The sequence below is a fragment of the Mobula birostris genome, chromosome 7 (genome assembly GCF_030028105.1).
Source record: "Mobula birostris isolate sMobBir1 chromosome 7, sMobBir1.hap1, whole genome shotgun sequence".
NCBI lineage: Eukaryota > Metazoa > Chordata > Chondrichthyes > Myliobatiformes > Myliobatidae > Mobula > Mobula birostris.
Genome location: NC_092376.1, coordinates 27,194,239 through 27,209,301, shown reverse-complemented (window position 1 = coordinate 27,209,301; position 15,063 = coordinate 27,194,239). Strand labels below are relative to the sequence as shown.

At 40.0% G+C, this 15,063-nt stretch overlaps 1 protein-coding gene across 3 annotated transcripts in view; it reads left to right on the top strand.

Annotated features, from left to right (window-relative positions):
- ppme1 (protein phosphatase methylesterase 1) overlaps positions 1-15,063 on the top strand; it is a 67,211-nt gene that overhangs the window by 34,412 nt on the left and 17,736 nt on the right. For all 3 annotated transcript variants that reach the window (XM_072262789.1, XM_072262788.1, XM_072262787.1), the window contains 6 exons: positions 9,044-9,109; positions 10,290-10,434; positions 10,778-10,889; positions 10,985-11,029; positions 13,522-13,586; positions 14,327-14,394. In XM_072262789.1, the coding sequence (XP_072118890.1) occupies positions 9,044-9,109; positions 10,290-10,434; positions 10,778-10,889; positions 10,985-11,029; positions 13,522-13,586; positions 14,327-14,394 (501 nt within the window). The remainder of the gene's footprint in view (positions 1-9,043; positions 9,110-10,289; positions 10,435-10,777; positions 10,890-10,984; positions 11,030-13,521; positions 13,587-14,326; positions 14,395-15,063) is intronic.

The following is a 15,063-nucleotide window of genomic DNA, read 5'->3' as shown; positions in this document are numbered from 1 at the left end:
AATTTTATCAGATGGATTTTTCAGAAATATATAACTTGCAACAAATCAGTTGCTACACGAAAGTTATGTACTTTTCCCATAGCTGACAGAAGTACTGTTGTTCTGCAAGTGAAATATGAAAAACATCATATTTGCATGGCTTGTTCTCCAATTTTCAAAGTTTTCAATTGTGTATCTTTTCCTTATGGATACAACGAAGTAGGAACACAAATAATTGTAGCACCCAGGTTAAGATCTTTACTGCTATGCTGTAGGTATTTCATTTTAGCAGTTCTGTACTATACTTTAAGACTGTTTGTGTTTGAGCTGAGGTAAGGCACTTGGTTGTTCATCTAAGGAATGTGGTGTCAGCCAGTCAGGATGGTGGAGTTGGAAGCAGGTTCTAGATAACACTGGGCGAAGAGGTTTTTTGAGGGACACTGGTGTGTGTCAAAGTCTTTTTGGTGGGAGCTGGGAGAAGACAGGAGGGTTGATGGTTGAGGAAGCCATCCCTGTTATACAAGGTGCTTTGTGCAGATGAATGGCTTCAAGGGGGAAGGACCAATAGTCCCGTGGGAAAGCCTGTTTATTCGAGATGGATTTTGAGCCATGTTCAGAAGATGATGTGTGCTTTCACACAGACTGAGTGTCCAGCGCATGAGTTAAGAGAACTACAAGATGAGCTCCAACATTTGTCTGTTTAGTTATGATAGAAACATAGAAACAGAAAACCTATAGCACAATACAGGCCCTTTGGCCCACAAAGCTGTGCCGAACATGTCCTCACCTTAGAACTACCTAGGCTTACCCATAGCCCTCTACTTTTCTAAGCTCCATGTACCTATCCAAGAGTCCTATCATTTCCGCCTCCACCACCGCCGGCAGCCCATTCTACGCACTCACCACCCTCTGCATAAAAAAACTTACCCCTGACATCTCCTCTGTACCTACTTCCAAGCACCTTAAAACTGTGTCCTCTCGTGCTAGCCATTCCACACAATCAATGCCTTTCATTATGTTGTACACCTCTATCAGGTCACCTCTCATCCTCTGTCGCTCCAAGGAGAAAAAGCCGAGTTCACTCAACCTATTCTCATAAGGCATGCTCTCCAATCCAGGCAACATCCTCTGCACCTTTTCTATGGTTTCCATGTCCTTCCTGTAATGAGGCGACCAGAATTGAGCACAGTACTCCAACTGGGGTCTGACCAGGGTCCTATGTAGCTGTAACATTACCTCTCGGCTCTTAAACTCAATCCCACAGTTGATGAAGGCCAATGTACCGTATGCCGCCTTAACCACAGAGTCAACCTGCATAGCAGCTTTGAGTGTTCTATGAACTTGGACCCCAAGATCCCTCTGATCCTCTGCACTGCCAAGAGTCTTAACATTAATGCTATATTCTACCATCATATTTGACCTACCAAAATGAACCACCTCACACTTATCTGGGTTGAACTCCATCTGCCACTTCTCAGCCCAGTTTTTCATCCTATCAATATCCTGCTGTAGCCTCTGAGAGCCCTCCTCACTGTCCACAACACCCCTAACCTTTGTGTCATCAGCAAATTTACTAACCCTCCACTTCCTCATCCAGGTCATTTATAAAAATCATGAAGAATAGGGGTCCCAGAACAGATCCCTGAGGCACACCACTGGTCACTGACCTCCATGCAGAATATGACCCATCTGCAACTACTCTTTTGCCTTCTGTGGGCAAGTCATTTGGCCCTTTTATTTATTTTTTGCTTTTCTTTGATAACTGGTTAAGTTAACATTCTTAAATGTATGTTCTTTATAATGGTAGGCATTGTGCCATCTATTATTGCTTGCTGAGGGCGATTGCGGGGGGAGGGGGGATGCTATAAATCACACAGCATTCACACAATTTGGGTGGACAAGACATCCCAACCTCACGGGTTTGGTGGGATCAAAGTCATATACACCCTAAATGTATGGAGCCCGAGAAAGGTAGTTTCCTCGTCGCGGAGTCCAGTGGCTAACAAACTGCAATTCCAGAGACTCCGAGTAAAAGAGGGTTTCATAGGTTTTTACTAAATTGCCCATCTTCCCTGCATTGGTCATGCATATACTGTAGTAGAAACAATCTAGAGTCTGCATTAATAAGAACAGGCAAGATATTCATTGAACAATGTTATTTTATAGCAAAATATATTCATTGCCAAGATTTATGGTAACTACATGGCATTTTCTTTTGCAGTCACTGACTTAATCTTTTTTTTGAATAAACTCTTGAGCTTCCAGCTGGGTACAGGTATCTATTTTAACCAACAGTTCTATGACATACTCTGACATCTTCATCAGGGATGATGTCTGGGCAGGTCTAGTACAGTGGTATATATACTCAACTCTTGTCATCTGTCCCTCTCAATTGGTTAATCCTCATCCATTCAGGTTTCCACTGCCCCACCTCATTTACAATTGAATTCCAGTTCTTAACAAATGGGATTATCCGGTTACAATACGACATGAGCAGATGTAGCCAATGAGTTTCCTGTGATGGGATTTCTTCCAGTCCTGTACCATTAGAGTCTGCGATTTTATATCCCTGGGCTCCCTCTTGCTTCTCACCTAGCTGCTGCTGCTCAGTGCATTATCTGAAAACCTGTCATTAAATTCTACATGTACGTAGACAGCACCCATCTCTGCCTTATCATCATTTTTAACCTCTCTAATGGATTTAAATTATATAACCATATAACAATTACAGCACAGAAAATTGTCCTGTTATTTCTGGCATCAATAATTTTTTCCCTCAGTCCTCATTTTTGACACCTGGACGTTGTCCAAAGGTCATCAGAGGAGGCGCGCGGCCACTTTGGTGGTGATGTCTGTTATTTGTCAAGTAGGGGACCATGCACAATCCTGATTTGATGGAGACAGACGTGAGAGTATGGTGGAACATGTGGAAAACTTCTGAAATGCCCGCTTCGCTGCTGCTGCTACTGTGTGGTAACCGGAATCTCCGGAGCTGAAGGCCCCGAAATCCTCGACTTTGCATGTTTCAACGGCCAGGACGAGGTCGAAGGTGCTCGGGAGGCTGTATCGGAGAGGCTGGTCGGAAGCTCGAAGTTTTCGGACGGATAGACTCAGTGTCGGCTGTGGTCAGCTGCTTCCAAGGCATCGGCAAGTTGACTGTGCCTGGAGGTTTATGGCAGGGAGTTTCTCCCTTTTGCCACTGCTATCGGGGACTCGGGAGTCGATCGACTCGGGGACTTCTGAGATTTTATTTACCGTCCCCATGGTTTGTTCTTCATCAAATTATGGTATTGCTTTGCACTGCTGTAACTATATGTTATAATTATGTGGTTCTGTCAGTGTTAGTCTTTGGTTTGTCCTGTTTTCTGTGATATCACTCTGGAGAAACATTGTATCATTTCTTAATGCATATATGCATTTCTAAATAACAATAAAAGAGGACTGAGTGTTCTCAGAATCTAAAAAAATTATTTATTGCCCAGCCATAATTATTCTTGAAATAATAGTGGTGTACCATTGTCTTGAAGAGCTACAGTCCTTTTGGTAAAGGTATTCCCACAGTGTTTTTGAGCACTGAGTGCAGGCTATGATTCCTTCTCTGTTTAAACATAGTGATCCTGGTACAAATTTCATTCTCTGAAGGGCTTGTATACCAGGTAGATCGCAGAAAGCAGCCATTGAGAAATTGTATCTGAGGCCATCAGCAACTTGTTTATAAAAACTTTTTTTAGTCTGACATCTGTGTCTTTGTTGACATCTGTGTCTTTGTTGAGATATGGGCCTGAATTTTTACAAACATGAATTTACAAACAAGGCTGCAGAAAATAAATCAGAATACAATAATGATTGACCACCAAAAATATTAGGTGTAAGGATTGATGAAGTAATTGTTCAGACATTGCCACTGAGAAGTGATAGGTGTGCCACTTTCTTCCTGAGGCTGTGTGAAAACTGTTAAGTGAGAATAAGCTATGGACCAAGTAATGTGGATTCCTCTGATGTAATTGTGATGTACAGTACTGTGTAAAAATCTTAGGCACATGTATATAGCTAGGGTACCTAAGACTTTTGGACAATACTGTAGTAATTTTATATATTGCACTATACTGTTGCCACAAAAGAAACAGATTTCACGTGAGTGATGATAAACTTGATTTTGATATGGGTCTTGATTGTGGACTGAGCGTGGGAAGTAAGCAGGGTAGGGGAATCATGGTTAGAAAAGTGGAAGGGAGATGTGGGGGTTGGGGGAGCAGGAAGCACCAGAGAGACATTCTGTAATGATCAATAAACCAATTGTTTGGAATCAAATTACCTTGGTTGGTATCTCATGCTGGATATGTCTGCACCAATGCCATCCCCTTGTCCTTCCTGTCCCACATCCCTCCAGCACTTTACCCTCGCCATTCCCAATGTCCCTTGTTCATGTTAGGTTTACAAACTCACTCTCTGCTCCACATTGATATATGTGCCTAAGGCTTTTGCACAGTATTCTATATACTTTCATTTCTGGCTTGTATGAGAATGATGAAACTGTTCATTGCTAAGGCTGCCAATTTTTTGTTTTGGAAGTGAAAATTGAATCTGGAAAGGTGGGTTTAGTTTATCGTCAGGATAAATTTTCAGTTTGAGGTAGCAATCTTCGATGGTGAAAGAAATAGGGATTTCCACAGCGTTAATTAACTAAAAACTACTATGCAGAATTTGTTTAACAATCATAAATTCTTCTGTATCTATAAACTTTAAAAGGTTACAACTACATGATTGTTGCATGTTTAAAATTTTTTGAAATTCCCCACAGTAACTAGTTCCCATCTAGTTGTTGTACTTCAAAGTAAGCAGCATTAGCATACACTTTTGTCATGATGCCTGTAAGTCTATTATGAACAAATCAAAATTCTGCTATTTTTCAAGTCCAAAGATACAAATTTCCTCTTTTAGAAGCAAATCCACCTTGAGCACTTAATTGTCATTGAAGAAACTAAATAATTTCATACTCTATTAAATATACTTCAGCATGTAGAACCATACAGCACAGAAAGGTCCTTTTGACCCATGATGTTGTGCTGGCCAGTATAAGCTTACTCCATGCACAGTCTAGCCTTTCATTTTGATATAGCCCATAACCTTTTTTTTTCCACATTCATGTGCCTTTCTGAGAATCTTTTAAATGTCCCTATTGCATTAGCTTCTACTGTCAGCCCTGGAAGTGCATTTCAGGTATCCGTTATTCTCTGTTTTTAAAATAAAACTACTATCTCTGCAATCTCCCCTAAACGCTTCTTCATTTGCCTTAAACAATTTACTCTGGTATTGCCCATTGCAGCCCCGAGAAAAAGTTGCTGGCTGTCTATGTCCTTCATAATCTTATACATCTCTATCAAGTCACCTCTCATCCTCTGTTGCTCGAAGGAGAAAAACGCTAGTTCATTCAAGCTTCCTCAAAAGGTACGTTCTCTAATTCAGACAGCATCCTGGAAAATGACCTTTGCACCCTCTCTTTAAAACTATGAGCTATCCCCTCCAGTATTTGACTCTGCCCATCTGCCCCATCTATGCCTCTCATAGTTTGATATACTTCCATGTGCTGCCCTTCAACTTCCAAAGCTCCAGAGAAAACAATCCCAACTTTGTTTAACCTTTTCATTATAGCTAATACTCTAATCCAGGCCTGGACATCTTTTGCACCCTCTTCAAGGTCTCCACATCTTTTAATGAGGTGAGGAGAATTGCATACAATACTCCAAATGTGGCCTGACCACAGTTTTATATCACTGCAATGGGATACCTCAACTTTTATCCTTAATGCTCGAAGCAGTGTAGCAAGTATGTCATGCACTTTCTTTACTACCTTATTCATGTGTTGCCGCTTTCTGAGAGCTATGGACTTGCATCCCAAGCCTCCTCTGTATATCAATGCTTGCCAGGATCCTGCCATATAGTAAATTTTCCTCATGCATCTGACCTTCCAAGGTGCAACAACTCACATTCGTTTGGATGAAACTCTGCCCTTTCTCTGCCTATTTTTCTATTTAGTTTATACCCAGCTGCATCCTTTGACAACCATCCTCATTATCCACAACACTGCTATTTTTCATGTTATCAGAACACCACTGGGCACAAATCTCCATTCAGACAACACTCTACACCACTATCCTCTGTCTCGTATGGCCAAACCAATTTAAATCCACAATATCATGAATGTTTGTAGTCTCTGCCCAGCTGTACATTATTCTTCGGTCTTTTCTTGAGCTGTTCAGGTCTGGAGTTTATAGTTCTCTGAATGCATATAATATCCTGCACAAAAGAATTCTTTTGTGGTTATGTACAATATTCAATTTCCATTTCTGAGGTGCATGTGAAAAAGGAAGATATATTTGAATTTCGTATTATAACTCTTGTACCAATGCTAACTAAAAATTAGGGGGAAAATACTTGAATTTTACCCTGAATTTGCAGTAGCTCTTCCCCTCTAGTGTGGAATTTTGCATCATTAGACTCATAGGTTTTTGCAGATTATAATCATTGCAGGCAGTCCTGTGATATGATGGGGTTGTGTTACTTAGAACTGTTTGTAACCTGGACTTTTCATAAGTAGGAAATGAACAAAATTAGTGTGTGGGAAGTGATCACAAACATACATGTTAGATGATGGAGCAGGTGCAGAAAGTACAGACACCAGGCAATGTCACTGACTTGGTGAGTGAATCTATTAGGTCCCCAATCTTTGTGGATTGGGGTGGGATAAGAAGGCATGTTACAATGCTCCATTCCCACCCACCAGAAGTACTACGCAGCCCCAGTGCAGCTAGCATATCCATCCCTGTTCATTCTTCTAATCTCCCAAACACTTGTTCATGTATGCAGGAGTCTGTATGTCAGGTGTTCAATATTGTATTAGCTTTGGTGGCACAACAGACCACAGAAGCTGGAAATCTACAGCAACGCATAGGAGCTGAAAGAACTTAGTTGGTTAGGCAGCATCTATAGGAAGGAAGTGAACAATGTTTGGGTCAAAATCATTCATCATGACTGGCCTTGTTAGCTTTTATATAGCCTTGCATCTTTTCTCACCAAAGCAACTGGAATAAGAAGACTCCATATTGAAAAATTTAGACCACATATCTATACTTCAAATATAATCAAATGATTTATGCACATTTGTACATGTACAAATAAAAGTAATGTCTTGACTATTAGAAAATATGTTCTAAATTTGTTAGCTAACACGTCAGCTACTTAATACAGTGGCAGCTAACAACATAATGAAAAATATATTTGAAAAATGTCATTTGGTATTTGGTATTGCTTTTACAGAACATAATCCCTGCAGTCTATTTGTAGGCCTGTAGCTTGCAGCTCAAGTTCAACAGTATGTTGATCAAAGGGTGAGATCGCACATTTTGGAGCTAATTCCTTTGTGGAAAGCATGAAGCAACTGATGTTAAAACTTATATATTCTGTGAGTTTACATAAAACTGACATATGGTGAATACAAGAGGAGCAGTTAGCTCCGTTGCATTTTCTTGGCATCGCTTATGGGGCAAAAGGAGGGTTACAATAAAGAAGTGTATTGGGAATAGTTCATTTTAGCCAGGAATAAGATAGTAGTACAGGAGTCTGAAGACTCAACAATTCAGAAACAGCTTCTTCCATTCTACCTTCAAATATCTGAATGGGCAGTGAATCCAACATTATTCCTTTTTTTTGTTTGCACTCTTTGTAATTTATTGTAATTTTGTGTTTTTGCACTGTACTGTTGCTGCAAAAAATGATGATATGTAAGATGGTGAAATAAGGTAGTGATAATTCAGATTTTGTTGAGAGTGTATTGTTAATGCCACTGGATTAAAAATCTGGAGCTGGTGTGGTCAAAGGGCAATATAAAAATTAAAATTTGGGTTAAAGGAAAATCTGGAAGTTAGAAGTTAACATTTGTCAAAGTGGTGTTGAAGTAGTTAGGGTAAATGTTAATGGGCCATGTTCTTTAGGATGGAAACCTGGCATCCATCCTTAATCTGTCACCAATTTTGGTGTCATTTGTGTCTTTTTGAAGAGGCCTACTAAGGCTTCAGTGCAGCTGGAGATCAGGGTCCAATTCTGGCCTCTAACTGATGCTGCCATCAATTGTCTTCAAAGAAAAAAGCTGTGCTACAGTGATATATCAGTGCAAAATTTAAGGGATCTTTAAATTACTCAGTCAGTTGATAACTCTTCTTTATTAAATTTTCTCATCCCTTTTTAGCTTGACAAGTTATGCTTCACATGTGGTTCCATGTGGACTACACCTTGCTTAAGTACTTCAGATTTTAGCTGGGCAATTAATATCTTAAGATCATTTATGAAGCCAATGTCAATCCATTTTACCGGGAAACTACTGGCACACGCTATATTCCAGGTTGTGTTCTGATCAGTATGAGAAATTTTGGAAGATTATTCTCTTCCCTTCTTTATTGGGTGGTGTTACAGCTGCTGCCCTGACTGAATTCAGTTGATTTGAGATTCCTTGATTAACATGACTTGATATCACAATAAGTAATACAGCATATATACTGTAATAATTCCAGGATTGATGCATCAGTATTGCTTTGATGTGGTAGTTCCAGGTTGTATTGATAGAAAGTTAAATTGTTGAGATTCTTTCTGATACAGTTTTACTGACAACACCATCTGCCTGTGCAGGTGAATGTAGTAGATTTTGCAAGCATTCTTGAGAAAAATATGGGAGTATTATCCCTCAGTTCCTCCTAAAAAAAATTGCCTTTCATTGTATCTTGTAGCCAGAGCCTTGCCTTGTCTGTTTACAAATCAGTAATTCATTGTTTGTGAAGCGCTCTTGTATGTCCTGAGGATGTGAAACACAAAAGTACAATGTATCTCTTCTGTATTTTTGAGTTTTCCAAACTGAATATATAGCTGATGATTTCACTTCAAGAATTTAATTACTATTTATGTCTGTTCTTCCTCCAATGCTTTCAAAATATTCAGAGCTTTTGTTAATGTGATGTTGTGCAGCTTGTGTATGCTACTTAATAAAAACTATTCTCCAAACTTTTTTTTGCAGTGTAAAAAGTGGTCAAATACGAAATCTGGAATCAGCAAGAGTATCTATGCTTGGTCAAATAAAACGGTAATATTACTATTGATTCCCTCGCCAGTAGATCTGTCTGTTTACAGTCCTTGCAAGAATATTAATTAGTTTCCACATTAGCAGAATTTGGACTATGTAATGTTTTGCCTCTTGAATCCCCATGTTAAAAAATCTGAATTTCTTCAAGGAATGGTTTACATTGATTAAAACCTGTATTTATGTAAGGACTTCAATTAGCTAAGAGGTCTTAAGGCATTTTAAGTACATATGGAGGACAACAAATTTTGGACCCTGGTGAAGGCTGAAGAAGGATATAAGCAGAAGAAAGATCATTTTCATTTTTGGGGATTAAGAGCCAGAGAAGATCAGTGAACACGAGAACAATGGATTAGTGGAATATGGTTGGTGTTTGGTTAACAGCATTTGAGTTGGTTATGGTAAGAGCTGTGAATTGTGAAGGGTTGGAGAGCAGGCAGGAAAGCATTAGAATAGTTGAATTTAGAGAAGACTATCATGTAATGAAGTTTCAACTAGCAGATTGAGTGGAGATGGGTGATTTTGCAGATTTACAAATGAGAATAATTGGGTCAGAAGCTCATTACCAAGTTGTATAAAATACTGTACTTGTTAAAATCCTAGTTCCCCTTGAGACAGTGTGGAGAGAGGGATGGTCTGTGGAGAAGCTATGGGTTTTCTGTTAAATTTGACTATTGCTTTATCCACATATCAAACAAATAAACATCAAAAAGAAAATGAGATTGAGAGAAAGAAGGTGAAAAGCAGGATATCAATAATTTTAAATGCAGTGTGATTCCATGCCTCTGGATGCTATTACAAAGAAGGGAATATGCATTAAAGAGGAATGGGGGGGAGAGTGTGAATTTTAGGGAGCCATGACTCTAGCCTATATCTTCTTGATGTGTTGTTTGCCCTCTGGTGTTTTTCCCTAACAGTTCAAGATAATAACCCCTCTGAGTTATTAAGAAATGGAATACTCTATGAAAAAGGTGGGCAATATAATTGTTCCATCTGTTTCAGAATGGATAGGAAAATCCCAGTGATAGCTACAGAAGATCATATAAATTAAGTAACTAAAACATATACCAACTTTGGTAGGTGTTTCCTCTGGATTTTAATTTGGTAAGGCTAATAAGATAGTTCAGTAAGAATGATTAAAATATTGAAAGTCATGAGGTAATTTTGAATTGATTCCATGCAGATACGAGGAAGATTCCAACACTCCAGGGACCTCTCAATCTCTTGTAGACACTGCTATTCATGAAGAGGAGGAGGAGGAAGAAGAAGGAGGAATTGCAAAGAAGGAGAAAAAAATTGAACCAAGTATAAAAGAAGATAAAGCTGAAGTAAGTTAATTTGGATAAAAGTATAAATAATATTCATTGGTTTATGTTCTTGTTGCAAAAGTCTTTTGCTTATGGATGGTGGGGTGAGGGGGTAGGAGAGAAAGTATGTCGTCACTCACTAGTTTTGTTTTTCAGCTGTGTTATGCTAATAGTTAACTAAAAATAAATGAAAATGCTGTAAATACTCAGTAAGTTCGGTACTTCCAGCATTTTCAATTTTTTTCAGTTTCCTAGAATCTGGACTTATTTCTTTATGATTGACTGCTTATTTTCTCTTCTTCCTTAAATCTGTATTGTGTTCTATGGCTGGCTGGCTAAATACGTTCACTATTCTTTGTTTCAGTATACCTGGCGTATCGAACTATCCAGAACTGAAAAGTATTGGGAAGGGTGGTTCAGAGGATTATCCAACCTCTTTCTTAGTTGCCCGGTTCCCAAGCTACTGTTACTAGCAGGTATACTCTTCATTGGTTAAAATCTATTTCTTTGTAGAAACTGCTTAAAAATCTTTTATGTAATTTCAAAAATCCATTTAAAATCTTTGTTGTAGGTGTCGACAGATTGGATCGAGACCTCACAATTGGTCAAATGCAAGGTAATACTGTAATGTTTTTGAATATTTTGGGTTATGCATTCTCACCCAGGAATAATTTCAATAACAGATGTGAGAGTAAATGCTTAGTTGTCAAAATAAATAGCCGATTTACAAAATACCTTTTCACAAGGGTTAATGCAAACTATTTTCCTTAATACTCTTTGGTACTTTAATGTGGTAATCCATAAACTTCACAAACAAGAGAAAATCTGCAGATGCTGGAAATCCAACAGACACACACAACGCTGGAGGAGCTCAGCAGGCCAGGCAGCATCTATGGAAAGGAGTACAGTCGACATTTTGAGCCAAGACCCTTCCTCGGGACTGGGGGAAAAAAAGATGAGTCAGAGTTAGAAGGTGGGGGGGGGGGGAAGAAACACAATGTGATAGATGAAACTGAGAGGGGGAGGGGTGAAGTAAAGAGCTGGGAAGTTGATTGGTGAAAGAGGTACAGGGCTGGAGAAGGGGGAATCTAACAGGAGAGAACAGAAGGCCATGGAAGAAAGAAAAGGGGGAGGAGCACCAGAGGGAGGTGATGGGCAGGTAAGGAGATAAAGAGAGGGAAATGGGAATGGGGAAGGGTGGCGGGAGGGTGCATTAGCTGAAGTTAAGTTCGAAAAATCGATGGTCATGCCATCAGGTTGGAGGCTATCCAGACAGAATATAAGGTGGTGTTCCTCCAACCTAAGTGGGACCTCATCACGACAGTAGAGGCGGCGGCCATGGACTGACAGATGGGAATGGGAAGTGGAATTACGATGGGAGATCCCACTTTTTCTAGTGGGCTCAGCAAAGCGGTCTCCCAATCTATGTCAGGTCTCACCAATATACAGGAGGTCACACCGGGAGCACTGGATGCAGTAGATGACCCCAACAGACTCACAGGTGAAGTGTCACCTCACCTGGAAGGACTGTTTGGGGCCCTGAATAATAGTGAGGGAGGGGGTATAGGGGCAGGTGTAGCACTTGTTCTATTTGCAAGGATAAGTGTCAGGAGGGAGATCAGCGGGGAGGGATGAATGGACAAGGAATTTGCATAGGAAGCGATCCCTGTGGAAAGCAGAAAGTCTTGGGGCGGGTGGTGGAGGGAAAGATGTGCTTGGTGGTGGGATCCCGTTCGAGATGGCAGTGGTTACGGAGAATTATGTGCTGGACACGGAGGCTGATGGGGTGGTAGGTGAGGAGAAGAGGAACCCTATCCCGGATGAGGTGGTGGGAAGATAGGGTGAGGGCAGACGTGCACAAAATGGAGAAGATGCATTTGAGGGTAGCATTGATAGTGGAGGAAAGGAACCCCCTTCCTTTGTTCTGGAATGAAAAGCCTCATCCTGAGAGCAGATGTGGCAGAGACAGAGGAATTGAGAGAAGGCGATGGTAGTTTTATAAGTAACAAGGTGAGAAGAGGTATAGTCCAGGTAGCTGTGAGAGTCAGTGGGTTTATAATAGATAAACTGTCTCCAGAGATAGAGACAGAGAGATTGAGAAAGGGAAAGGAGGTGTCGGAAATGGACCAGGTAAATTTGAGGGCAGGGTGGAAGTTGGAGCAAAGTTGATGAAGCCGATGAGCTCTGCATGGGTGCAGGAAGCAGCACCAATGCAGTTGTCGATGTAACGTAGGGAAAGTGGGGGAGTGACACAGTGTAGGCTTGTAACATAGACTTCTATGTAGCCGATTAAAAAAAGCAGGCGTTGCTGGGATCCATGCAAGTATCCATGGCTACACCTTTTGTTTGAAATAAGTGGGAGGAACCGAAGTAGAAGTTATTGAGAGTGAGGACAAGTTCTGCTGGACAGAGGTGTGTGGTGGTGGAGGGGAGCTGGTTGTGTCTATTGTCCAGAAAGAAACGGAGAGCTTTGACGTCTTCCTGGTGGGGGATGGAGGTGTATAGGGACTGGACACCTTTGTCATTTTCAATGACAAACTCTGCCCTTCATCAGGGATTTAGCCATCTTCGGCAGAGTTTGTCATCAAAATGTCGGTTCTAACCGATACTTGTACCTGGCTGGAAGCCAGAGGAAAGTATATTTGTCATATACGCTGGGAAAGCACTGGATCGGTACTCTGGACACTTCCAAGTTTTTGATCATAAGAAGGAATTACTTTTGAAGTATAAACTACTTGTTTTGGTGGAGTGATGCAATAGATAGAGCTGTTTTCTCACAGGTCAGTGACCCATATTCATTCTTGAACTCTGGTGCTTTCTGTATGGAGTTTGCATGTTCTCCAAAGTGACAGATTTTCTCCCACATCCCAGAAATATATATTTTGGTGGGTAGATTGGCAAATTTCTCCTTGTGTCTAGTGCCTGGAAGAATCCTTGGGGAGATATTGAGAACATGGGAAGAATAGGTTGCAGGAAAAATTATTGGAGGAATGGTATTGCTCAGAGTTGGCATAGACTGGATATTTCTAAATGACTGCTTCTGCTGTTTGAGAACATTAATTAATGATGAAATCACTAATGCACCTCTGTATAATTATTTGTTCAAAGGAAAATTTCAAATGCAAGTTCTACCACAATGTGGCCATGCTGTACATGAAGATGCACCAGACAAAGTAAGCGAAGTTTTTTTTTGTTGTTCATTATCAGGATTGTTTTAATTTAGTCATCACATTCATATTTCAACTTGTTCTAAACCTTAGAATCAGAATTGAGCCAAAACCAGTGACCGATCAATATTCCCAGGGGTTTTTAAGGATAGACAATCACTGCTAATTGTTGCCTCTTATATAGGAGCATTTTTTTAAAAATCACAAATGATGAGCTAAAAAGCATTTGGGTGCATGTTATTTTAAATAGCAATCAGATGTAGCCACAAGCTGCTACCTTCATCTATAAAAAATAATTGATGTCTTTAAATAACTTTAGATAAATAAACAGAAATGGGATTGTAATTTTTTCTAAAAAAATGGTCTTTGATAATATTTGCGATGTCTTAGAATTTTTTTTTTGCATAAAACTAAGATTGATTAATCTTGTAAATGGTGCAAACCTAAAATAAAACCAAATTTGCTTTCTGTATCAGAGAAGGTAAAAGTCACTTCATGTGTGAGGACTTTTACAGAGTTTTCAGAGCTGCTGCACAGGTCTCCAGTATTTTCCAGTTTAGGTTTGTGTATTTTTTTTAGAACTTCTATTTTCTTAAAGTTCTTTTTAATTTGAAAAGCAAACGTAATTTTAACAAATTTACAATTTGAAACACAGGTTGACTGCAGTGTTTTTTTTCCTTAACTAGAGTTCAAATTTATTAACCCTTGACATCATCAGTTTTGTAGTAATAGTAATATTTTTGTAGGTGGCAGAGGCAGTTGCAACATTCATGATTCGTAATAAGTTTACGGAATCAAAGGGTGACATCCAAAGGTAAGAGTGTTTAACCCATTCTTTTCTGTACTGCATTTGATTGATTACAACATGAAGACAGATCAGTACATTCATCAGTAAGATGGTGGTGGATCTTGTGTCTCATATAACTTCCTTTCTGATCCTGATAATCATTAGGGCCCAAGAATACGTTAATCAGAATAATGTCCATTCTACAGTTTAAAGCATAGAAAACCTACAGCTCAATACAGGCCCTTCGGCCGCCAAAGTTGTGCCGACCATGTCTCTACCTTAGAAACTACTAGGGTTACTCATAGCCCTCTATTTTCTGAGCTCCATGTACCTATCCAAAAGTCTGTTAAAAGACCCGGTCCTATCTGCCTCCACCACCATTGCTGGCAGCCCATTCCATGCACTCACCACTCTCTGAGTAAAAAAACTTACCCCTGACATTTCCTCTGTACCTAATCCCAAGCACCTTAAACCTGTGCCCTCTTGTGGCAGTGATTTCAGCCCTGGGAAAAAGCCTCTGACTATCCACATGATCAATGCCTCTCATCATCTTATACACCTCTATTAGGTCACCTCTCATCCTCCGTTGCTCCAAGGAGAAAAGGCTGAGTTCACTCAACCTGTTTTCATAAGGCATGCTCCCCAATCCAGGCAACATCATCGTAAATCTCCTCTGCACCCTTTCTATGGTTTCCA